Source organism: Alternaria incomplexa (genome assembly GCF_024043165.1).
Source record: "Alternaria incomplexa strain BMP 0042 chromosome Unknown scaffold_7, whole genome shotgun sequence".
Taxonomy (NCBI): domain Eukaryota; kingdom Fungi; phylum Ascomycota; class Dothideomycetes; order Pleosporales; family Pleosporaceae; genus Alternaria; species Alternaria incomplexa.
The window spans coordinates 660,490-685,751 of record NW_026249856.1 but is presented as its reverse complement, the minus strand read 5'-3'; the positions used below and the strand labels follow the sequence as shown (position 1 = coordinate 685,751).

The 25,262-nt window shown below is 52.9% G+C and overlaps 8 protein-coding genes across 8 annotated transcripts; 4 read left to right on the top strand and 4 right to left on the bottom strand.

Annotated features, from left to right (window-relative positions):
- Positions 1–1,521: 1,521 nt before the first annotated feature.
- On the top strand, positions 1,522–3,769 carry J4E90_005414 (uncharacterized protein; the record flags this gene model as incomplete). The annotated part of the gene is made up of 5 exons (XM_051434967.1): positions 1,522–2,275; positions 2,322–2,408; positions 2,459–3,370; positions 3,420–3,540; positions 3,589–3,769. 5 exons carry the CDS (start codon positions 1,522–1,524, stop codon positions 3,767–3,769), a joined length of 2,055 nt encoding a protein of 684 aa, XP_051290991.1.
- A 790-nt stretch (positions 3,770–4,559) lies between these two features.
- On the bottom strand, positions 4,560–5,697 carry J4E90_005413 (uncharacterized protein; the record flags this gene model as incomplete). Its single annotated transcript, XM_051434966.1, has 3 exons — positions 4,560–5,297; positions 5,488–5,642; positions 5,694–5,697. 3 exons carry the CDS (start codon positions 5,695–5,697, stop codon positions 4,560–4,562), a joined length of 897 nt encoding a protein of 298 aa, XP_051290990.1.
- A 2,014-nt stretch (positions 5,698–7,711) lies between these two features.
- On the bottom strand, positions 7,712–7,865 carry J4E90_005412 (uncharacterized protein; the record flags this gene model as incomplete). The annotated part of the gene is made up of 1 exon (XM_051434965.1): positions 7,712–7,865. A coding segment is annotated over one exon (154 nt), but the record flags the coding sequence as incomplete, so codon positions are not given.
- A 2,377-nt stretch (positions 7,866–10,242) lies between these two features.
- Positions 10,243–10,740, top strand: J4E90_005411 (uncharacterized protein; the record flags this gene model as incomplete). The annotated part of the gene is made up of 1 exon (XM_051434964.1): positions 10,243–10,740. The coding sequence occupies one exon, from the start codon at positions 10,243–10,245 to the stop codon at positions 10,738–10,740; it is 498 nt and encodes a 165-aa protein (XP_051290988.1).
- A 763-nt stretch (positions 10,741–11,503) lies between these two features.
- Positions 11,504–16,524, bottom strand: J4E90_005410 (uncharacterized protein; the record flags this gene model as incomplete). Its single annotated transcript, XM_051434963.1, has 5 exons — positions 11,504–12,270; positions 12,322–12,817; positions 12,865–13,500; positions 13,550–16,095; positions 16,146–16,524. 5 exons carry the CDS (start codon positions 16,522–16,524, stop codon positions 11,504–11,506), a joined length of 4,824 nt encoding a protein of 1,607 aa, XP_051290987.1.
- Positions 16,525–17,271: 747 nt separating this feature from the next.
- Positions 17,272–18,932, bottom strand: ANP1 (Mannan polymerase II complex anp1 subunit; the record flags this gene model as incomplete). Its single annotated transcript, XM_051434962.1, has 4 exons — positions 17,272–17,637; positions 17,685–18,004; positions 18,055–18,734; positions 18,826–18,932. The coding sequence occupies 4 exons, from the start codon at positions 18,930–18,932 to the stop codon at positions 17,272–17,274; spliced, it is 1,473 nt and encodes a 490-aa protein (XP_051290986.1).
- A 1,775-nt stretch (positions 18,933–20,707) lies between these two features.
- On the top strand, positions 20,708–21,830 carry J4E90_005408 (uncharacterized protein; the record flags this gene model as incomplete). Its single annotated transcript, XM_051434961.1, has 2 exons — positions 20,708–20,849; positions 20,995–21,830. 2 exons carry the CDS (start codon positions 20,708–20,710, stop codon positions 21,828–21,830), a joined length of 978 nt encoding a protein of 325 aa, XP_051290985.1.
- A 1,273-nt stretch (positions 21,831–23,103) lies between these two features.
- J4E90_005407 (uncharacterized protein) lies at positions 23,104–24,681 on the top strand (the record flags this gene model as incomplete). The annotated part of the gene is made up of 3 exons (XM_051434960.1): positions 23,104–23,112; positions 23,182–23,706; positions 23,764–24,681. The coding sequence occupies 3 exons, from the start codon at positions 23,104–23,106 to the stop codon at positions 24,679–24,681; spliced, it is 1,452 nt and encodes a 483-aa protein (XP_051290984.1).
- Positions 24,682–25,262: the final 581 nt, after the last annotated feature.

The window sequence follows — 25,262 nt, the reverse complement described above, 5'->3', positions numbered from 1 at the left end:
ACGACGGTCGTGTATGTATAGCAAGAGGAGTATCGGAGGGCACGCGAGCAGTCACCACCATGTAGACCGGCTGCAGGTTAGCAACCCAACCCAAAAGATCTTACACGAATCCGCTTCACATGTCATGATAACCGATGTCTAGAGCTTCGTGACAGGATGCGCTCCAGAACGTTTTTCTCACCGTGCGTCAGCATGCATTGGGGCTTACGACTCAAATACTTGGGCAGACATAGTAGGCTCGGATCTAGTAAACGAACACAGACACCTGGTCCTGGTCTGCCTCCCTTGCAAAGCGATAAGAAGCGACAACGTAATGCGGGGTTGTGAGGTCGACTAAACAGTGTGGCCTCGTGAATCGTGTTTAGCTAGTACGTCCAAAGCGTGCAGTCTGCAGCTGGTCGTTTGACAGCCATGAGGAGGCTCCAGACTCTAGTCTCGTCGGCGGCTCCAGAGTGCCAAAAGACGCGGGGTTGATCGGCAATCGCTCGATGAAGCTCCAGACTTCAAGCTCGCGTGTTGGGTGGCAATTGCTGAGCTGCACGCCAGTGGGGCATGATGCTGGATCCGCATGCGAATGGCACACTAACTGTCAGCCCGATTCCACGCTGCCGGCGACGTCCTTGTTAGCGGGACGTGAGCTCTATAGTGGCTAGTTTAGCATGCACACTGCGTGCCCTCATATCTCCGCACGCATCCTTGCCCAGTCTGCCAGACCCACCCACTGGCATCCTTATCGCCCTTGGACAACTGCGCCGTGATGCTGCCGAATCCCAGCGGCTGTCATGGAGCAGGAACAGCTTCTGTGCATGCCCCGTGTGCGGTGTCGTCTACACGGGCCAACGATTGCAGAGCTGTCGGAGCAGGCATTGCATGGTGGCGCGCACCACGAAGCTGGGTTGGGTGAATTAAAACGGCGCCTTGTCGAATGCTGGGAAAGTCAGATAGCGGGGAACCACTAGAGACGCCCATATCCCTCGCCGTGGCTACAACCTCCATCGACGCCCCTCGCCCCTCCATGTTTTCTTCTTTCTTCTCGACTTAATTCAGTTCAATCCATTCCCCGCAATTCTTCACTTCACCTGTCCTCACATCATGTTCACCGTCGCGCTGTAGGTCGTACCTTCCTGCAAAGGGTCGCAACTTCTCGACGGCCCTCGTGCTTACCTCTTTGACCCCGGCTGTTGATCAACTCAACAACTAACGTGCGCCGTCTCCCCAAACTTTCATCGCGGTAGGTCCCACATCTCGAGGCATAAGACGCCCTTCGGTCCCGTGTACTGATCATTGCGCGACAGATCACTCCTGTCACTCCACTCTGTCGTGATACGCACGCTCCTGCTGTACATTGGTGGTCCTCTGACCCCTCCGCTGCATCTCTTTGATTGGGAAGGGACCATCACCATTAGCCAGCCTATTGCTATTGCAAGGAGCCTGCACAATTGATTCCTCGCCCACCACAGGCCCTTCACACGTTGCGCGCCTTCGACCACATTCTAATCCCCAAGCCTTGGACTTGTCAACATGGCTGCTGCTGTCGCCAGATATCCTTCTATGCCCGGTCGTTCTTCGACACCTCCACCGCACCTGTCGCTCAACACCTCTTCTCGGGGTACGCCTACTGCCATTCCCAACAAGCACATCCCGGAGTGCTCTCCTGGTGGACTCCCTGCAACTCCCCCAGCATCGCCCCCGCGCCAGGACAGTCTTATTGAAACCTCGTCAATCACATACCCACCAGATGCATACTGTTCACTCTACTCCGATGACCCGCCCGTGTACACCATCACAGCGGATCGCATGGCGGAGGCCCTAGAGCACATTGCAACGCAGCCGCTTCCGAACCCCGACCAAGTCTTTCCGTGGATGCATGGTCTTCACTCCGAGAATCAGATACAACTTGCTTTCTTCTCTTCTCGTCGCAGAAGCGGTCGGAAAGTTCCCAGATGCATTCGCAGTATTACTGTCGTCAAAACCGGCGGGAATCTGTCAGCTTCCAAGCTCAAGGGCGCAATTGCACCAGATGAGCTACTGGAATCGGTGTCTTCTGATACTCCCAGGTTCATTGAATGTGACCCCAAGGATGGCTTTTCTGTGCGCAACTTCCAGATCCAGGCCTGTAAACTGGCTATGGTGTCTGACATCATAGTATATGGCGACCACAAAACCAAGCCGCAAGACACAATTGCGCTAGCTCAGAAGATTTCCAGAGCGCAGAGGCAGTATGAAGCAAGGAACGGGTTTCCGCATTGCTTGTTCAACACGTTCATGCTCTCAGGTACGACCAGTGACTACTCTCGAGTGTGCAAAACTAACAACTTTAGATCCCTTTGCGTCCATGCAGGAGAAGTACCCGAAGCTAGTTGCTATTAATTCTACTGGCGACATGACAGGAGAGATCGCCGATTTCTGTAAGTTAGTATGCAACAGAAGATGACCCATTGCTGACATGAACATGCAGTCTATTGGGAACGATATGAGATGAGTGCGATGTCGAAAGCAACTGAGATCAGCAACAACGTTTTCTTGGGACCAACGCCTGATCAAGCACTGCATCCGGACTGCATGGGAGAAGAAGGCTACGATATGCTGATTGAAGCGACTGATCTTGCGCATGTACCCGAATCGCGCTCGCTCCGAGCCCTCCGCATGGGTCTGGAACGAGTTCACCGCAAGTCTACCCTGCACATGGAATTTCCCTCATCCGGAAGCATCATGCCTCCTACATGGGCGCATGGCGAAGTTGACGGCCTGATGGAAATGTGCAAGTGGATGTACGAGCTGGCGAACCCACAAGAGGTCCGGCGGTCGAAGCGACGACGGGAAGAAGAAGACGAAGCTATAGAGATGGACGACATTGCTGCGCCACGCAAGTTTTTGATACACTGCACCGATGGTTATACCGAGACGACACTTCTGGCTTTGGCTTACTTCATGTATGCGGAAGGCCTACCTGTTCACGATGCTTGGATTCAAATGCATCGCGACAAGGGCCGCAACTTCTTCGCATACCCTTCGGATGTTGCCCTTCTAACAGCGATCCAACCTCGGATCCTTCAAGACTCCCCTCGCTTCAACCAGAGTGTTCTTAATCTTTCCGAACCACGCTGGCTTTCGAAGCTCGACGGCAGTCTGCCCAGTCGGATCTTGCCTTACATGTACCTCGGCAACCTTGGACACGCTAACAACCCGGAGCTCCTCCGCGCTATGGGCATTAACCGCATCCTGAGTGTTGGAGAACCGCTTTCTTGGCCGGAAGACGTCAAGAAGAAGCTCGACTGGCCTGCCGAGAACTTCCTGATGGTCGACCGAGTTCAGGACAATGGCGTAGACCCGCTCTGGGGCGAGTTTGAGCGCTGCCTGAAATTCATTGGTGAGTGGCATGACTCCACGCTGAGACTCGCATAGCTGACCTTTTGTAGAAGCAGGCAAGAAAGAAGGAGGCGCTACTTTAGTGCATTGTCGTGTTGGCGTGTCGCGTTCTGCAACGATTTGTATTGCTGAAGTTATGAACGAGATGGGCCTATCCTTCCCTCGTGCCTAGTAAGTAACGAGCTGTCTTCCATTTGACTTAGACTAACCTTATTCCAGCTGCTTTGTTCGGGCACGACGACTTAATGTTATAATTCAACCACACCTTCGATTCACTTACGAACTTCTTAAGTGGGAAGAGTACCAGCGTCAACGACGTAATGAGCCTCTTCGCCGCGACCTGGAGTGGGCAACAGTTGCGCGCGAAATCGCGCTGATGAACAAGCCCTACTCCAGATAACGACTTCTATGACCTCTCCGACCTCTCTGCTCGATATGACTCACGACGATACGACTCGTACATGTACGATTACAGGCCCTCCCACCTCTGAGCTGCCTATTCTGTTCAGGATGATCCATCATCCCTTGTGTGCGATATGGGCGTTTGCAATTCCTTCGTCTTGCTCTGTCATGATCTTTCCTTCTACTTCCGATGTTTGCGTTGATTCTGTCCTGCGACCCTGCTGTTTTGCACTACGGATCTGAGCCTGGTTTCGCGTTGTCTGGTCTACTTTTGCGAAACTGTGGTCGCAGGATTTTGCTGTACTGGATGTCTGTCATTCTGGGTCTGCGGTCTGGATGTCAATGGGTTATGGGATCAAAGGGCTGTGGGCATCTTTCATCACTGACTTTCTCCATCCATGTATTACTGTCTCGATTTACTGCAGCGCACCTAGCGCTGCAGCATCGATTGTCGAGTTGTGGGCTGATGTTCGGACGAATCATGGAGTACTGGGTCTCAAGTCACTTTATGGCGTATACACTTCTAGTCGTAACAACAGTGTCTCTTCTTTCTCTGTGTCTCGACATGCGTTGCAGTGCTGTTCCCGTTTTCCTCCCACCTTAACCAAAGCTTTCCGCTCCTCCCACCACTGCATGGCACACGTTTCACAGACAAGGACGACGAAAACCCCTGTTCGCTCTCCAAGGGTCTTCACAATAGGTACGACTGTCCAATTCATCAGATGTACATCACGAGGGAAGAATATCATGTGTGAAGCGGTTGTTGATGTCGATCCAAGTCTTATTGTCTACTCCTTGCCCCCAAGATACCTGTAGACTACTGAAAAGTCTTTGCCCTTGCAGTTTTCGGCTTTCTCGCAAGCATCGTAGAGCGCTCTTGCTGGTTCTCCCAGCGCAAGCTTGACACCAGCTTCATCAGCAGCCTTCAATGCAAGCTTGAGATCTTTGCTGGCGAGGCCTATGCCAAACCCTCCTTCGTAGCCTCTGCTTGCAGGAGCGCCCTCAATGACACCGGGAACAGGGTTGTTGACCTCACTGGGCCAGCACTTGCCGGTCGCTGTGTTGATCATACCAGCTAGCGCCTTGGGATCAAGGCCCCACTTCACACCCATGCTCATTGCTTCTGCAGTCGCAATGTTGTTGAGTGCGAGCAGATAGTTGTTTGCAAGCTTGCCCTTGAGACCAGCACCTGGTCCGCCAAGGTGGACCACTCTCCGACCCATCAATGACAGGACTTTGGTGGCACCTTCGACTGCCTCAGGTGGCGCACCGATCATGAAAGTGAGCGTACCAGCCTGTGCACCAACGACACCACCAGACATCGGCGCATCAATGAACTTTCCTTGACCAGTGGAGTGAGCAGCTTCCGCCACCTCACCCGAGGTCATGGGATCGATGGTTGAGCAATCGATGAAGAAACGTCCTTTGTTGATGGAGCTGTCTGAAAGAAGAGTAGCTGGTTCCAGCATCTCCTTGAAGACTGCCTTGACATGCTTAGGTTCTGGCAACGAAGTGACGATAGTTTCCTGCAACACTGTCAGTGGACTGCACTCGAAGTACTTGACGAGAAGGTGTGTTGTGTTTAAAGCATCAGAGGATTGGCTATAATTTTTGTGTAATCAGGAGAAGGGCCACGAATGGCCCCCAACTTAGATCATTGATAGAACAATTAATTCATCACAAGAGTGCTCGATGTAGTGGAAAAGGTATACGCACGGCTTTTTCAGCGACTTCTCGTACGTTCTCAGCAACTCGAACGCCTTGTGGATGCTCCTCGAGGAATTGCTTTGTAGCTGCGGTATTGACATCGTGCACGAAGAGTGTGTCTTCAGCCGGTATCTTCGCTCTGAGGTTCTTCGCCATGGGATAACCTGTATAGGATGTCAGTACATGATAGTCATGTGAGCTGCCATAGTACTAACCCATGCGTCCCAGTCCTATGAACCCCCATGTAGCCTGCAGGTTGTGGGAGCTTGAGAAGCATCTCCGCGCACTCTGGCGGGCCGTTGCGTGTGTTGATCTCCGCAGGGGCGAAGCTAGCGCCGAGACTGTCCGCATCTTGTGATATGGTATGAGGAAGGGTATCTGGGTAGTTGAGTTTGGCAATGTGTTGCGGAGAGCGGTTGGAATCGGTCTCCGCACTCATGGATCGCGTTCAGCCGAGGTCGCGGTCCAATGCAGCAGCACCCGTACGTGGGGCTAGCAGCATGCGTGTATGCATCGTGAATAGTGCGACCCTGGCCCCAAGGCTGCTGGAGCTGGTCTTCCGTGAGGTGTCCGTGAAGCTTGGGACTAAAGATGAAAGGGTGGGTGGGAGCTCAGAGAAAATTACAGGCTGGCGGAAAAGTAATTCCGGCCGAAGCGCGCTATGTCCAATTCGTAAATGAGCCCGTGTACTGCTCTCGGTGCTGCAGCGCACCCCAACACAAGAATACAGGTTCAAGGCTCACAACATGAGACCTTCTCTGCGAGACAAGTTCTGTCGCTTCCTACAGCTGCAGGCAGCGAATACAGTGTTTTCAGCGGATACACTCGCATCAAATTTCACTAACGTCACCTAATTGCGTTTCTTGTTCCGCTTCGCGTCGACCTCGGGAGGCTTCACTGTAGTAGGACGAAGCCGTCTTCGCACAGAGACTGAAACAATCTGCAAGCTCGCCTCCATTCAGTCTGTCTCATATCTAGCTCGAGGCCCTACGTATCTCACGTGCGGCACCATGTTTAGATAACGCCAATGGCTTGGTTCCATCTTCGGGTAACTGTTCATACTCCAATGATCACCTCTGATCATAAACTGCTCACGATGACCTACGCGAAAACTCGTGAGATGACTAGTCTCATTAGTTGTGTCATCGTCCTGAGGCTCACGCTGCTCGACAACCGCCTTCCAGGCTTCCCACTGACTGTATGCAGGCGGTATTCCTGTATCCATGGAATCGACGTCTTCAACTTTTTGTGTCGATTCCTCTATTATCAGCTCCACTCCGCAGCCTAACAGTTCTCGTAGCTGCTCTTCAGCCGCCAAAGAGAAACCGTCACGTGTGCCTCCATCATGTGAAGCGTAGATTGGCGGTGTCCGCTCACTCAAACCCGCGCCTCTGATCTCCATACGGTTCATATGTGGCCAAGGGCGATCTAGCAGGACTGGTAGAATATGTTGAGCAAACAGCCATTCCATTGGACGAAGTCTGTTTGTCCGCCATGAGTCACTGGCTCTCTGCGGTGCGGACGAAGTTCTGCGACCTTCGCACTGTTCGAAGAAGAGATGGCAAAGGGTATTGCGCACGGAGTTCAGGAACCGTGCCCAAGAGCCATACAGGTCCTCGTGCCATATATCTGGACGCCTGTATGAATTAGGCCCGGTCATCATGATGCGAAGAGATGTAAGCGCGGAGACATGAGTCGCGATTGTGTTGAGGGTCTCCGCCATCACCTGCTCATTTGAGCGCATCTGTAATCTAGTGCGATTGGCGTCGTGATATCTGCTTAGTTCTTGGAGATTTCCTGGAGCTGGCGGTACCATTTCGACCTCCACACTATCTAGAATCTGCGATTCTCGTCCGAAATTAGAAGATCTCGAGTTATGTTTGGGGGCCAGTTCGAGTTCTGCCCATAGCTTCAGATCGGTCAGCTCCAGTCTTTCGAGACGCGGACCAGGTGCGGAAGCGTTTCCGATGATGGCAATGACAAACTTATATGTCATGCGTCCGCTGAGTCGGACGGATTTGGTAGTGCAAAAGAGCTGGGCTGGGGGAGTAACCTCTCGCCAGGGTCTTAAGATATCGAATGAATCAGATTTGTGTACCCAGATGTGCATAGATTTCCCGTACCTAAGCCAGCAAAGATCGATGCTACTCACGTGCACGAAGCTGTGGAAAGTTTTCCACATGGGTTCTGGTACCATTAAAACTTGCACTGCTGCATCGATGCTACAACTTACCATCTTCCGGTGGAAAACTCTCCCGTTCCATTTCCGCACATCGTTTGTGTGCTTTATCCCAGCCTTTGCTCTCCTCGTCGTAGTCGTGGAAGCCCTTCCACATAAGATCAAGCCTTTGGTAAGGATTCATCGTGATCTCGCCGGTTGGAACCATTGCAAGGTTAGGGTTGATTCTACTCATCCGGACGAAGATAGTGTCATTGAAACGTGGGCGCGCGGGCAGCGGTCGTTCTTGATGAAGCATATTGTGGTAACTATCAAGGACCGTCCAGTGTAACTCGCGTACGTACTTTCCATAATGAGGTTTTTCAGCGATTGTCCTGTTCAAGAGTCCTTGCCTCTTAGCAACTTTCCCGTCGATTGGATGCCACTCTCGAGCGATAAATCTGGAGGGTACATCATTATAACCACCCCAGGGAGAGTAGTCCTTGAAGCGACATCGGACAGTAGCGTTATGTGTGCTTAGATCCAGGGTACGATAGAGCTCTGGTAACTAGAGCGTCGATTAAAAGTGTTCTGGAAATGAGGAGATACATGGCGCACCATTTTATTGTGGAGTAGACGACACGTCTCACTGAGGTGCTTGATGTCGGTATGAGAACACCATTGCACAATGTTATTGAGGAGTTCAGCTGCTAATGCCGCGAGATTCGCCATGGCGATCGAGTGTATCTGCGTGAGGGATACAAGATCAAGAATATACGAGCCTCTGCATCTCAGAAGTCCAGCGATTGCGGGGTGCGGCGTAAGCTTCGGTCTGCTGAAACCTGCAGCTGTGCGGCGAAGCTGAAGAGTAACGTCACGTGCAAACTCACTATTGACAACCTTGGAACCCAAGATCTGATTCTATCCCTCATCTCATCGTCGAATGACGGCGACTCCCCTTTCTTACATCTCGTTTTCTCTGTTTTCCTAAAAGCGCGCCTCCTACATACCCAGATCATGCCTCTGGCCAGAATGTTCGCAGTTCCTATCATACACCAGGAGAAACACTGATGAGGTTTCGCTGACGAAAATGAGATTAAAAGACACTGATAATGCCTTTGACGCCTGGAGTACGTCCTCGAGAGTAGAGAACGTACTGCAACAGTCACCAGAATCAACCATTTCAGCCTTCCACCCATATCGAAGACCCTAGCGGGGACAACCGGAGCTTATGCTTGAGCGCAGACGATGCGCTCGCAGCTGCTGGAGCGAAATGCGATGTCCAAAAAGTAGTAGATAGGAGAGTCCCAACCAATCTGCGTCCCACCGCTGTCGTCACGGAGACAATACTAATCATGCCTCATAGAGAGGAATCTCCGGGTGTCGGCAAGTGGAGGCTATATCCATCTCACGGTATAGACACCCATTTGATTCACCATCGCATTGCTCACAAAAAAGCAGTAGTCATGCGCTGAGCCAAGCCGGACATGTAGTGTTTGGTGTACGGAGGACCGCGGACTCACAGGAGACCGCGGGTCGCGGTGGACCCAAACGTTCGCTTCCCGCTTCCGGCTTCCAGGCCGTCTACCGAGGCAGGAACCAAGCACCGACCTCCTGCGACATGCTTGCCATACCCCTGGGTACCCACAGCTTCGATCGCATCGTGAATGCGCTTTTGTTTTTTACATGATATTTTGATGCGTTAGGAAGACTATCGGTGTTGCGAAGCTTTGCGAGCCATTTCTTCAACAAGATGTGCCACCGACAGTCCTTCCCACGTCTCGGTCAAGCCGCAAACCACCAACTCTATCAAAACCATCAGCGCGCGCATCACCACTTCAGGATATGAGTTCACCCATCGCCCAAACATACCCTGCCGTTTACCCGCCTCTGCCTTCCCAAGCCTAAGCGCCACGCCTGGTAAGGCACTTGAGGTTTCCAAACGACCATGATGCAACTCGGCACTCCTCTCCCCACTTATCTTCAAACGGCATCCAACCGCCTCACCCATGCGCTTTTCCCATGCCTTCTCTTGGCAAACAAGGCTGTCAAACATCGTTTAGGCTACGTGCAACAATGCGACAGCTTGGCCGCCCTGGTCTTACAGCTCGGGTATCCACATGGCTGTGCGCCATAGGTTGGCCTGTGGCTGCCCTAAGATTCCTCAGGCCATTTTCAACGTTTGAGATGTTATGGGCAGGAGGTGAGCTACGTAGGCAAGATTCATGGTGTGGATAGAGGAGGCAAAGGGTTGATTCGGGCGTGTGGAGGATGTGATAGTGCAGGATACAAGCGTATATGAGCTAAAGGTACTTGTAGGTGGGTTCTTGCTCAGTTGGTGTCTTTCTATCCTTCATTCTCTTCGCATCGCTCTTTTGACTACGCAAACCGTAGAACGGTCTTTACATAATCTCTACTTTCGATTCTCCAGTCCACCGTTGAACGGTAGTCTAGCTCCTATTTCTATACCCTCGATACCTTTTTGTAACTCAAGCTATTCGCTATCACACAATGAAGTCAACCATCTTCTCTGTCGCTTTGATCGCTACGGCGAGTGCGCTGCCAGGCCCAGCGTTTAGGACTGTCAACAGACTGCCTAGCATCAAATGTACGTCATACACACATGTCCCCATCTATTCTCTGCTAACCAAACACAAGCCAACCCACTTCGCCGCGCTAGCCAAATCATCCCTGTAATCGTGGGCGGTCCCCAGGATACTTTCATCCCCAACACCATCACCGCAGCAGTCGGCGACATTGTCCAATTCCAGTTCTCCAACGGCAACCACACCGTCACGCAATCGACCGCCGACACAGCATGCACTCCCATGGAAGGCGGTATCCACAGCGGTCACATCCCCTTCGAGGACGGCCAGACAGATGTCGGAACCTTCAACATGCCCATCACGAGCGCGGACCCCATGTTCCTGTACTGTGCTACTGGACCGCATTGCCAGGAGGGTCAGGTTATGATGGTCAACCCTGCCAGTACGCAACAGTTGGCCGACTATGTCAAGTTGAGCCAGCAGAGCGAATCGAGCACTGATGGAACCGACGTCGTCGGCGGAACTGCGGGCAAACTTGCTCTGGATGCTGCTGCGTAAGTCTTGATGCCTCCCAGCCTTTTGGTCATGCTTCCGATCATACAAATACTAACTCTCTTACAGCTTCGTACCTGCACCTCCAGAGGATCCCGCTGCTGCCCCTCCCGCCCCTCCCGCTGAAGCCCCTGCAGAGGAGGCGCCAGCTGAGGCACCACCCGCTGAAGAGGCTCCTGCTGAGGCACCACCCGCTGAAGAAGCGCCCGCAACAACATCTGCGGCAGAAGCCCCAGCAGAGACGACAGCCGCTGCCGAAGCACCCGCCGAGGCACCCCCTGCTGAGATGCCTATGACTACCGCGGAAGCAGCTCCCGCCGAGACTCCCGCTGCTGCTGCTGCCATGGCTCATGCTTGAAGTGAACGAAGGGCTAGGGGAGGAGGAAGTTTTCAATGTAGATTTTGCGAGAAACATATGAAGTATTCGAATGTGTACACCCAAACCAAGTAGCAGGGCTTTTCGATCATGATGCGGTTTATCTTCTTCGTTGGTGCAATGAATTGATGTGTATGAAGTCTTGTGCCGTACTGTTAAAAATTTCAATCTACCTAACTGCGAGGTACCCATGTGGACCATCTCGACGAGTAAGCGATGCGAGCCTCTGACACCAATGAGACCACGAAGCAGCGAAGGGGAAATTATGCTCTGTATGATGTCATGTAATTCTCTTCATTACCCCTCACACCATCTTTGCTGCAATGCGATAACAATGCTAAAATCACATACCAATAACCCCTCTCATCTGGTGCCATAGTGATACAGAAGATGCTAGCCCTCCTTCTCAGCGACCTTCTCCTTCTCCTCTTCACCCTCCTCACTACCATCCACAGTGTCGCCACTACTGCTACCTCCCTTCTTCCTCTCAGCGACGTCCATTTCTCTGCCATCGATCACCGGCTCAGCCTTCGCCGCTCGCTCATCCTTACTCGGTCGCGGTCTCGCAGGCTTTCCAGCTTCTTCTGGGAACAGCTCAGCGAAGAGGTTGGGTTGGAAGCGGTTGATGCGCTTCCACGTCTCGTGCCAAAGTTCCTCTCGCTTGGGGTTTTCGTCGGGCGGTGCAAGGTATCCACCATTGCTGAGCACCAAAAGCATGTTTTTGAGGTTCTCGGCAACGGCTTCGTCCATGTCACCCTGTCCGCTATTGCCCAAGCGATCCATGAGGCCAACTATTGTAATCCACAAGTCTTCGAAAGACAGGCTCTTTTCCCCTTCTTCATTCTCTTCGCCTGAGAGGCCGTCAAGTAGCACTAGGTAGTGCAGGAAGACCTTGCTCAGAAGTGTGGCGGCCCTGATCCTAGTCTCGCTCATGCCCAATGGATCAGATTGGTAGACTTCTGGTTTGAGCAGCTGGGTGATGAGAGGTATGAGGACTTCGCTGAAGATCGCGGTCCATTCTCGGTGCTCGGGGGAGGCGAGGTCGTTGGAAAGAAGGGTTCGTTGGAGTGAAGAGAAGGCTTGCTGACGTAGAGAGCGGCAAGGGTTGAGACATTGATGCGCGAGAGTTTTGAGGATTGGAGACCAGTATGCGGTCCATGCTGAAAATGTGTTAGTGCCTCGATGTTTAGTGAGGAGAGAAATGTTCCTACCTTCAGTTGTCTCAAGGTGAGACTGCTCGATAAAGTTTGGCACCCTGCTGGAAAGTTGGAAGACGATGCTCATAGCAGTGCTGCCGCGTACGACAACTTCGTTGCTCTCAAGCTTCTTAGGCTTCTGGCCCTTGTTGCGTCGTGCAGCCTGATCATGCAACTGCTCTTCTCGAGCTCCAACTTGAGCTGCAGTTGCGAACTCATTGAGAAGCGCAATCGCAGCCTCGTAGTTATCAGCAGTAATGCCAGGTTGAGGCGAAGTGGTAAGGTCTTCAACGAGCTGGAATACATCCCCAGCAGCATCGGGCACTCCTGAAAGTCTGCTGAGAATGGTCCAGAAGTCTGGTGATCCTGCAAGTTCGCTGCGAAGAGCGTTCGGACCCTTGCAGCAGTCTGTCAGACCCTTCAGAATCGGTTGTGCGCACTCGTATAGCAGAGCATCATTGAAGCTGGAGAACGTGTGCATAAGGACTGGCGCACGGATGAAGTCATAGTCCTGGATCGATTAGTACTGTATTTTCTTGAGAGTGCATCGAGACTTACATTGCTGGCTTTGAGCAGACTCAGAAGATAGTATACCGATCGTGCAATGACCACGTAGTGATGCTTGGGAGCGTCTCGGATGACAGACGCCAAAGCATCCGTTACATCCTTTGCAAGCTCCTTGACCGTCTCTTCATCCCTCAGCGCTAGTACAGTCGCCAGCTCAAGGACGAAAACGAGACTTGGGTCGTACAGCGGACCTTTGCCCTTCTGTCTAGGGCCATTCGTTCGCGGACTTGCGCCAGGTATCTCAGGCTTCACAACGATGACTCTGGGTGAACCATCTTCAGGTAGATGCTCAAGTAGAGATGACAGAAGTGACCGCAGAGACTCCACCGGCAACTGGCTGATGTTCGCAAGGATATCTTCGAAATGACATTCCTTGACAGTATCCACAGTACAAAGTGTGTACTCAATCTCTTGGTCTGATGGCTCCGGAGGCTCGTCATTGGCAAAGCTCGACACATATGATGTCAGGGCCGAGAAGATGCCAGTGTCTGCTGGACGCTCTGCACGGTCGATGACTTGTGCTGGGTTCTGAAGTGGTATGGGTGCTAGAGCGAGCGTCTTCTGGAAAGAAAGGAAGTAGGGCGGTATCAGCGAGTTGACGAACAAGTTCACCATGATGCGAATAAGCTACTATTGTTAGCACTGTACCGAAGAACAACAAAATCGAAGACCTTACATGTTGCCACCCATCTCTTATTGATGCTTCGTTACCCTTGATGACCTGGAACAAAACTACGGTCGCTAGCTGCGCCCTACCGTCACGACCGAATCGCACAGCAGTCTCGCTGACCATAACGCTCTTCTTGTCGGCTTGCACTTCGGTGTTGAGCGACGTGCTTGGTGGTACATCGGGCGCCAATGTGCTGATGTACGACAAGCACGAGATGATACGATCGAGAGCCTCAGTAAGGCCGTACTTGGCAGCGATTTGAGCGCATTGGTCAAAGCCCTGTACAACGCGGGAAAAGACCGCATCGTCAGTAGCAGACATGAACACGTAGGATAGGGTTGCTATGATTGGCTTCCATGTGGCAGCGAACATGTCCGCATCGAAGATGTTGGTGTCGCAGATGACGATGTCAGACGTCGACTGACACTTGACTAGCAGCTCTTTCCACGCGTGGTCGTATGCGTTTCGATCGCTGTGCTCCTCGGGTAAGATAATCTCGCGATTCTTGATGGAATCGTAGATTCCTTGCAAGAACTCAGGTTCAAAGTCCTTGCCATTGTTAACACCTCGAACGTTCTTGGTGAAGTCTTCCAGCTGCATTCGTTTCGTCTTCAAGTTGGGGTTGTGTTGATCGGTGTTCAGCATAATGACAGCGTATGTGAGGATATAGATGGCATCGCCGTTGGCAATCCCCTCAGGCTTGACCATGTTGAAGTACGTCTCAGAGAATTCTGTCAGAATTCGCTCGATCAGGGCCGACTCACCAGGGAGACGGAAGGCGTGCAGGAGCTGTCGAAGCGCTTCATCTATCCTCTGTCCTTTGAAGTCGAACAAGTTGATGAACTCGCTCAAGATCGCCTCGTTTCCCTTCTTCGAGATGAACTCGCCCAATACTTTTTTATCGACTCTCGTAGTACCTTTGACGAACTCGGCGATGCATTTAGGATCATCTGGGTCTCGGATGATTCCCTGTTGTGCCAGGTAGGCGATACCAGCCTTGGGCTTTTCGTTGAATTTAGTGGCACCACGGATGATGATCGCCTTGCGCGCCCGCTGCTCGCGGAGTGACTCAACGCTTGGATAGCCTTCAGTCACAGGCTCGTCGTCGAGGCGATCTGCCATAGATTGCACGAAGCCAAGCAGTGCGTCCAAACACAGTGGAGGTACATTGACAGTACTCCATGTTGCAGAGTCTGGGAACGCGTTTCTGGAGAGAAGTCCAACAATGTCCATGCAGACATCTCCACGGTCAATCTCACAGTCGTAGTTGACGAAAAGCTCTGCCATGTAGGAAGGTATCCGAACCAAGCCACCCAAGTTCTCCACCATGGCCTCTCGAGCATCCGGCTTTCGGGCGCCTCCTTCCAGCCCCAGCTTTTGCCGATCCTTGACAGGCACTGGAGTTGAACGACCGCTTGAGTTGCTCTTTTGTTGCGGCGGCTGCTTGATTAGACTGGGCGCACTTGGAACTCCTTCGTATAATGAAGGTTCGATGCCCGGCTCAATGGGTATCTCAACCCGTGGGAAAAGGCATGCGACCAGATACGAGAGGTAGAGCTCTTGTTGCAGCTTGAGCACATTCCTGCATGTCGCCAGCAACGTACCAGCAACTCGCAATGACTCGTTCAAGATGGCCATATTGTCTGATCTGACGAGCTGGAAGATGTGCCTGCACAAGGTGTCCTTGGCCAGATTGGCCAGACTGGGATGGCTCGCTATCGACGGCCCGGCGACTTCAAGAGCAACGTCTACGATGCGCAAGGCCATGACGCGCATGGTGTCGGTGTGTTGGCGGTCGTGAGGGTCCAGCAGATCAACCAATACTCTGAACAGCTCTCTTATGGACGGCAATGAGTACGGCTTGATCTCGAGAGGGGCTTGTGGCTGCCCATCCGCCGCGGTTGCTGGTAGATCTAGAGTACTACTCGCAGGGTTCGCGGTACTGTCGTTGTCTTCATGTCCCTTCTCAGGATCGATTGGCTGCTGCAGCGCCTCGACCTTGTGCTGTGCAGAGTCTCCCTCGCCATTTGCGGTTGGGTCCATCCTCAGACCATCTTGCTCGTCCTTTCCTTCCAACTCTTCGTCCATGGCGTCCAGCTCCTCTGGCGATTCAATCTCCAGCGTCTTCAGCCTGCGGAATATGACCTGACACATGGAAACCATGGCAATCTCTGCCGAGCGTCGGAGCAGCTCTGACAGTCTCGCCTGGCAGCACATGCTCAAGCCTGTCTCCATCATCTCGCATACGCTCTCGTCGCCCAGTACCTCTCCTCCGCGACCTGAGATCATGACTTCCATAAGCCTGAGGATACGAAGGAGAACGATCTCGTCGGCAGCCGAGTCGCTGGCTTCGAATCGGCAGTGTGTAATGGCGGAGGAGAGCTGCTGCATAGCTTCTAGTAGACGTGGAGAGTCATGGCCAATGATGCCGTACGACAGGAATTTGGTTATAGCGATGAGGGCGAGCGAGGTGATGGGCGCGGAGGTGGAGGAGGAGCGGATGACTTGTAGGAAGGGGTGGAGCATGGAGGGGGTATCGAAGGTCCGGATGTCTGGTGCAGCGTTAGCATCGCCCATGTATCGTCCCAACTGCAGCATTCACCTTTGCAGCCCTTCAGGTCGTTCCGCAGGCGCGCAAAGGCAGACATGAGGGGGTTGTCCTGCATGCTCTTGCCCTTCTTCCCCCGCAGGCCCCATCTGCTCGGTACAGCCTCCTCTTGCTCTCCCGCGCTTATGATGCCCTGTCCCGTGCGGTCGCGTCGTTGCACAGCCGGTGTCTTGTTGGAAGAGCTCCCCAGTATGGCCGCGACTGAGGAGTGTGCCCAGCGGGCATGCTTTCGCATTGCCGACGTAACGGTAATGCATTCTGTCACCACCAGAGCTACTGGATTGACTGCGACGGTGATAGGTCGGGGGTCCAGGTCGACGATTGTTTCCTGGAGTGTCGACGCGACATGGTCGTCGCCGTCGGTGCTCGACATGGCGCAGGAAGGTTGTGGTGTACGTGTGTGTATGCGACAAAAGTGTGGTGCGCGGCGTCGTGTCTTTATGGTGGAGGGCTCATGGACAGCTGTATGTCTGGTTCAGTCGACTTGAAAGATGACACGCATCCTCCCAATTGCTGCTGCCTGGTGATAATCTAAATATTGAGGTATCTGGGGCGTGAAATAGTCTTCGCCCTCGACAATCTGTCCTCAAGTCGTACGCAATCGATTCCAGGCGTCGAGTTGCACCGTCCGAACATTTGGCGGCTTAGCTCTAGCGGAGTTTCGGAGGTGCTGAGGCCAGGGGTCCGACCAGCGTCAGATGCCAGCCATGACGAAACACAGAAGCATGGCGAGTTGCGCTAATCTTTTCCGCTTGCATTTCATAATGTTTCTTGATATTGTTACAAACAAACCTAGTGCTCATCTACTGCTGAACCTACAACGCCCGTGATGCAAAGGCTGCTGTCTAATGTATACATTCCTCCGCATCGTCTTCAAACACCCCCCGAGGGGAAATGCCACCATTCAAGGCCGATTCCGCCAAATGTTGTTGCCTTGAAAATCTGTAGGCTACAATGAAAGCATGCAGTATATCGAAAGAAACAAAGTCAGATCTGCGCCCAATCTGCCTAAATCGTTACTGTCGTCGCTGTGGTGGTTCGACCCACTATGGTCCAATATTGCGAACATGGATGCAGACCGAGGTCCCGTACCCTTGAGATTATGCGGGTGCTGTAACGACTACGATTGCTCGCCCTCCTTCTTTTCGACTGGCTTGTCCTCTTTGGTGTCTGCCTGGTTTGACTCCTGTTTCGCTGCTGCTTCTTGTTGCCTGGCCTTCTCGGCTGCCGCCTTCTCCTCGTTCTTTGCTTGCTGGACCATGTCTTGAACCGCCGCCTTCTCCTTCTCCCAGTCGCTTTTCTTCTCGTCAAAGTTCTCCTTGATCTTGTTCTCCTTTGCCTTCTTGGCCTCTTCTTCGGCCTCCTTTGCCTTGCGTTCCTTCTCCATCTCTTCCATGTGTCGGATATCGTCAACACTGGGTTCGTAAAGATGCCAAATTGTATAGTGGGGAAGGCCGACGACGGAGAATTTCATGCGCTTTGCCATCTGCTATGTGTTAGCTCTGTTGTAAGAGGTGTAATGACATAGCTCACCTTGCCGAATCCCTCCGTCTCAGCGTGCTTCTCGAAACTGAACGCAGGGAAGTGGACACCGGAACGGAAGACCTTGGCTTTCGCAAGAATACTGACACCACCAACACCATCGATCTCCATTTCCATGTCCGGGTCGCCATAGGGGTCGCGAAGGTAGGCCAAATGCGGGCGCCAAGTAGCGTACTCTGCGTATCCCTCTACAATGACTGCATCCTCGTCGAGGGTGTCGGCGAGAGCGAGAGCGGTCTCGGATTCTTGCCAGGAGTTCAGATCGTATGGTTGTTCTCCGCCGAGCCAGTCCGGAAGCGGTCGCCAGACGTCTACGTAGGATGTTAGCATGCAAACTTGTACTATGCGTGGCCGTACATACTCGGTACAATGACATCCTTGTTGTGTCGCATCAGATCTTCCAAGATTGTGAAGGGAGCAGTCTCCACATCGACATCTCTCCAGTAGACCCAGCTGTGCGTTGGTCGCAGAGCAGCGCTTAGCAGCCAGTTTCGCGCTTGCGCCATTGACTTTCGGCGCCCAGCCTGTGCCGCAAAACCGTGACGGCTCTCAACATCTTGGTTGACCTTTTGCCCGAAATCCTTCTCCATGATGGAGATCTCGCCAAATTGCTGCTTGGGATCGGGATTGGCCTGTAGCTCCTCCAACTTCTCCGTCAAGAGTGAAATGGTGTTGTCCTTGGAATCTCCGACGAGGAAAGCCAGGTCAATGAGGTTGTGCGGGTAGGTGAGGTTCTTCAGATGGCCAAAGAACATGGGCAAATGCGGAGCCGCGTCTCGCAACGGAGCGCATAGCAGGATGCGCTCTTCCCTCTCCCATCCCCTTGCCGTGCCCTGGACATTGTTCAGATCGTAGTATCGCACCGTCTCGAGTTGCGCGTCATCGCTCGTGGTGAGTAAGCTGAGGGGCCCGGAGCCCAGGTTCGGTCGCAAGTCGGGGAAGAAGAAGAATAGGGCGGTAAAGAACAGCGATCCTACGATCAGCAAGCGCTGGATCAGTGTTCTCCGCCGCCGGAGCGCAGGCTGTGACCGTGGCTGGAATCTGAAGGTGCACCGAGTGTTAGAACCGTGTTCATTTGGGGGTTGAGCGTAAAGGAGGCGCGGCGCAGGGTGCCGGCGGGTGTTGGACGTACTTGTGAGGTTGGATTGAAAAGGTGCCCCCTCCTTGTGAGGGATATGCCCCGTTGGAAAAGGCATGGCGGTGCATCTTCCCTTTCGCAGAGGAATGTAATGGCAACATCCAGAGAGATGGGCGCCAGATGTCGAATGCTCCCTTGGAGAACCCCGGTCACCGAAGACCCGCCAGATCACCAAGTTGCTGATCGAAGCACCACCTTGCACTCCTTGTTGATCTCCACCAGGGGAATGGCCGCTGCTCAGTGTATTCGCGAGGTTGCACACTTCGGTAGCCGTCTTCAGATTGGTGTTGTCGTGCGCTTGGGGTGTTGCGCGTCTTTGATAACCTCCGTTGTAGGGCCAAGGATTTGTTCGCTAAGGCCACGGTGACGTCCAGATAGGTTGCCGATAACTCGCGCGCGTCTCAGCGGATGTTGCCGAATCAATCGACTCGACGCGCAGGGCTGACGAGATGCACGGTGGTGGTCGTTCGAGTGCTGCCACTTTGTCAGATCCCCGAGGTGGGAGGCTAAGCCAAGCCACCTAGCATGGCCGTTTCAGACTTGTAGAGCAATGATGTGCAGGAGTGGCTGTCCACGTCCAAGCAGCGAATAGTAACGGTACACGAGCGAGGGTGAGTTTAGACCCTCGTATTCTCGACATTGCGTCGTATGTCTCACAGGGGTCATGCAGTGGTGAAAGGGAAGCAGCACATTGCGACAACCAACTTGTCACTTGTACAAAGAATCACGAGCAAACATCAAGGAACAGGGACAGGAACAATTATGAGTTGAATGAATGCATTCGAAGTACGAGTATCTACTACAGCCCACGATTCCGGGTTCCACTGTATCATTCTATGGTTGCTTTCAACAATCTGAACGTCGTTAGCGATGCTCAAACAGCGATCTCGTAATAGTATCGACGTGTGTTGTGTGCTCAGAAAGCCGTGTTAAATCATCCCCCATCGCCTGGCCTCGGGTCGCGGCAGCCCAAGACGGATTGCCGCGACTTTTGGCTCAAAGACCACAATAACGCGGCGTTGGACGAACCAACAGTGCAACTCCACAACCCGTCATCCCAGCCGAGACTGGTAGGGTGCGGGAGGGTGACCCGGCGACAGATGTCGTTGAATGGATAGACTAGTTTTCCTCCTTGAACGGAACGGAAGAGGGATCGGGGTGCTTACCATGGACAGTAGGCTTGTGGTGATAAGATCTGGAATGCGTGTCTGGTTACAATGTCAGCGAGATCCTTCAATTTGTGAAGTAATGAGCTGGAAGTGTAAAGTGATATCAGACAAAGGTAAGCGGTATAAATTTTCTTCAAAGAGATTCAGTAGCAGAACTGAAATAATACGATCATCATATAAAGCGAAGTGAGAAGGGATGATGAAGACTTACCACTAATCAGTATGTACTGGGAAGTGCTGTAGGTTAGCAGTAGACGTGCTGGCGCATCAATTGTATGCCCAAGAACATAGACTCGTGTCACAGCCGTGAAGCTATGACTGCATGCTTGCGAGTCGCGTCGTCGCGCGCTCTGTTACAACGCTGGCCTATATCTGAGCTGAGTTAGCTAGGGTCGCAAAGTCTGATGCGAAAGCGGAAGCTCCAAAGTTGGAATCAGAGGGTGGTGCATGTTCAAAGCTCATCTAAGATCGCAAGAACTATTTCAAGGTATCAATCATGAAATGGGGGAGGATAGAGGGGTGTGCGTGAACGTACCGTGAGCGCGGATGTGAGGTAAGGAAAGAAAGTTGAACCAGACGCGCAAGAAAATTGAACTTGAGGGTCCCGAAATCTTGGCAGATCTGCGCTTAGTCATCCACTTTTCTGAACACCATGAAATCATCTGCAAGTACAGCAAACGCTGCAGCACAACACAATCACAGACACGATGAACACGGACAGGAGAAGAAATAATGCGCCCAGTGGCGGTACCAGTGCGCCAGTGTTTGCGCGTACAATCAGAGATCCGCAGTACCTGGAAAAGTTGAGGCCGACAAGGTCAAGAGGCGCGAATGAGCTTCGCAGGATCTGTAAGTGCCCGAATGACCCCATGTGTCTTCCTACGCGCGGGTGTGGAGCTCACCTGAATCGATGTGGCTTCCAGTAGCTGTCAGCGAGCTGCATGTTGTCTGCAATGCGTACCCTACACATGTTCTGCTTCTAACACGTCCACAGTCCTCCAAACATCCATCATACCCTCAGCGTCGGGCTCCGCGTACCTCGAAATACCCTGCTCCTCCCCCGCGATCAAGTCGACCCTCATTCCGCCGACTTCATCTCTCAAGATCACGGCTTCTATACAAGGCCCCAAGCCTCTTCCCCGTAGCGCGCCCTTCAGTCCTTCGCTCCTCCTTACCACCACAGTTAAGTTTGCGCCGTTCGCAACACGACAACGGCGAGGCTACATACGCGATTCGGCAGAGCGCGATCTGGGGGTTCATCTAGAGACCGCGCTACGAGGTGTCATCATCGGAGAGAGATGGCCCAAGAGTGGGGTCGAAGTAGTAGTCACCATACTGGAAGGAGATGAAGATGGCTGGTGGGGAGACTCTGCTAGCGGGGGCAGCGCGGCCGGGAGTGGATGGGGTCTCTTGAACGTGCTAGCAGGCTGCATCACGGTCGCCAGCGCTGCCATAACGGACGCCGGCATAGACTGCGTCGATGTGGTGTGTGGAGGTGTCGCCGCAATCACGCGAAATCCCGAGTCAAAACAAGAGCAGGAGCTGGCTAGGATACTCGATCCCTGTCCAGCAGAGCACAAGGACGTTGTTGCCGCCTGTGTAGTCGGATACCTGGCTTCAAGAGACGAGATCACAGAGATATGGATGAAGGGGGACGTCGGCTCAGATCCAGATGCTTTGATCGAGGGCGCCACGCATGCCGCTGTCGGCAGTCTCGCGGTGGTCAAAGAGGTCCTGCTCGAAGCGCTGCAAGCCAAGTTTCGGGGTCAGATCGAGGCGAGCGAGAGCGGTATGAAGAGGAAGGCACAAAACGTCGACATGACAGGATGAGGCAGAGTGCCATAAAGCTTGTTACACTGTTTTCAGTTTGCAGCTTTGCACACACCAGGTAGCCAAACGTCAGGCTGGCGCCTCAACCGCCGACGCAAGATCGTTGCCGATAACGTCGACCCTCGCCTGGTGGGTAAGCGTCGGACCGATCTACAAATTGTGGCCTTGTTCGTATGGCGTTCTCAAAATGCATAGCTTCGGCGTTCAAAACCGCCTGAGTAGGATAAGCTCATGCGTGTGGACCTCAAGGCCTAAACTTCACGGCTAAGAGGGCCCACTTGTATCCACCTGGAGTAGACGTTGAGCCCAAGTGCAGAAACTACCTTAGCCGACGACATGTATAGAATACGATTTTGTCCGCCTGTTTCCGCGGTCGAGCTGGCGCTATCAGTGAAGACGGACGCGATGATACATTGACCTCAACCACAAACAATCCAGCCCAGCAGCGATCTGACAGCAGAGACATGTCCTCAAGTCTCAGGCGCGCCATATCTCCCGCATGTGCAGTAAACATTGCCAAGGTGCATGTCGGAGCTTTGACCGCGATGATTGGTGCGCAATTGCAGGAAGTGGCTGGGGTGCAGCAATCCTTGCCACTTGTTTTGACAATGGCGTCACGATCCTACACCTCCAGCGTCCGACACGGCTCACAGATTGGACATATTCCTGATACTTTGGGAATAAGCTTGGAACGGCAAAGAACAAGCGTGTCGGTAAAGCCAGGACGAGTTCACGGCCCACCCGGAGTACGCTAGAGTCGACACTTTCAGAGCTTTCCGGGCGGGTCGCATTGGCAATGGCAGCGGCGTGGGTCCAGAGGTCATCCCGCTCCTGCTATCGTCGAAGTCATCCTTGCCGAGATGGGATGAGGCAGTAAGCACAGCTTCCCACAGCGCTGTCTTGGGGAGCCACTACCTGCTTGCGGCTGGCGAGGAACAGACACATATCTGTGTTCGCTGTGCCACTGTCTCTCTTATCCTCTTTCCCCAGCCAATTTTGTCACTTTTGGTTTTTATCATTCCCAGCGGGCGACATATGCACGCCGTTCGTTTTTCTCGCTCGAATCACAGCACAGTAGCCGGCAAGCAATTCCGTCTTAGCTGCTCCTCCGCGGCCAAGATCCACTGCAACTAGTCTTGGTGCATAACATTGCGATACCAACCCAAGCGGCAATCTGGAGGATTATAAGGCGAGACAGTAGTCGCTGCAATCGCCCAAGGATTTCTACGTCTTTCGCTCTACGGTCGTCGTTGTAAAATTGTCCTTCGCTACCATGCCTTCTGTACGTTCCATGCCTACAGCATCCAACCCATGTTCCTTGCATCGTGAGCCACGCTAACGTTTCTCTTAGTTCAGTCGCGTAGCCGCGCTGCTCCCCGCTCTCTTCTCATCCATCGCCTATGCCGTCCAGCCAGTCGAGATCCGTGGCCAGGACTTCATCAACACCGCCACCGACAAGCGGGTAATGATCATTGGTGTCGATTACCAACCCGGAGGTCAGGGAGCATACAATCCCACAAACAGCGAAGATCCTCTCACAGATGGCGACAAATGTCTGCGAGACGCAACCCTCATGCAAAAGCTGGGTGTAAACACGATTCGTGTCTACAATCTCGACCCTACGCTTGACCACTCCAAGTGTGCCTCCATCTTCAACGCGGCCGGCATCTACATGATCCTTGATGTCAACTCGCCCTTACCCGGAGAAAGCATCAACCGCGCGGAACCATGGACATCCTACAACAGCGACTACCTCACTCGCGCGTTCGGCATCATCGAGAACTTCAAGGGTTTCCCCAACACCATGGCTTTCTTCTCTGCGAACGAGGTCATGAATGATCTGAGCACTGCTGAGTACAACCCCCAGTACATCCGGGTACGTTCAATCACCCTAGGCAATTTCTCACAATGATACGAGCTAACAAAACCACAGGCTGTCCAGCGTGACATGAAGAACTACATCAAGAACCATGCCGATCGCACCATCCCGGTTGGCTATTCCGCTGCAGATGTCCGCGAGATCTTGCACGACACCTGGGCTTACATGCAGTGTATCCATGACGAAGATGAATCTTCTTCCGACTTCTTTGGACTCAACTCCTACAGCTGGTGCAATGGCGACAACTATCAGACTTCCACATACGATGGTCTGGCCACCATGTTCGCCGACTCTGCTGTCCCTGTCTTTTTCAGCGAGTACGGCTGCAACCGTATCATGCCTCGTGACTTCGACGAAGTTCAGGCCCTTTACGGCGACCAGATGAGGGCGCTCTCTGGTGGTCTCGTCTATGAGTACTCCCATGAGGAAGCAAACTACGGCTTAGTCGAGATTGACCAAGACGGCTCTGTCGCACTCATGAAGGACTACGACAACCTCCAGAGCCAATTCAACAAGCTCGATCTTAGCGCCCTTGAGGCGACCAACCCTCAGTCCACCGAGCTCAAAGCCCCCGAATGCGACGGCAGCCTCATAACCGCGGAGCAATTTAGCAAAAACTTCACGATTCCAGCTGTCTGCCCTGGATGCCAGGATCTCATCGACAACGGTATCGAGAACCCAACAAATGGCGCGCTGGTGGATATCGGTGACACCAACGTCAAACAGAAGGTCACTGGTAGCAACGGCCAGCAAATCAACGACTTGTCGCTCAATGTTGTGTCTAACGATGGGTCTAACACTCCCGGCGGCGAAAACACTAGCCCTAGTGGCACCGACTCGAGCAACGGTGACAACCCCAGTCAGACGGGCGACGCGGCGCAGCCTTCGGAGACTGAAGGAGCAGCTTCGCACATGTCCTTCAACTTCGGACTAGCTATGATGGGCGTGTTCGTATATATGCTCACTTTGTAGTTCTATTGTCCGCGTTTTACAGAGCGACCAAGCTTTTGGTTCAGTCTACTATGCATAATAATTGCGACATTCTGGAGGACGAGGAGGGATGAATTGGACATGCGCATGAACTAATGAAGTCAAATCGGAAGAGGAACTAATGGCGTTGCTATTCTTGTACATAGTTGGGATGTGTATACCCTTATCGTTTTTGAGACGCAACTGTTTCCGGCGTCTACACGCAATATTACTTCCTTGCACATAAGAGTATTTCTCCACACCTTCACTTTGATATGCTTTGTTTGAGTATATAGGCTGACTTTGTCTTGCTGCATTATTCACGGCTAGTAAATCCCAAACTATGTATGGGTCACTTGAAAGTTTGGTAAGCCCACGTATAGACCAAGCTTGGTCGCTCGATCAGCCCTCGTAACAGCAATGATCATGGTCAGGACTGTTGGTTTCATGTGTTTATTAATCAATGGTACTTTTCCGTAGTCTGGAGGCCGTGGCCATCCACTATACTGCATAGCCTGCATCGCATCGTGATGCTGACCCCGTATGCTGCGTATCCCTCATAGCCTCATATCAAGGGAAAAGAC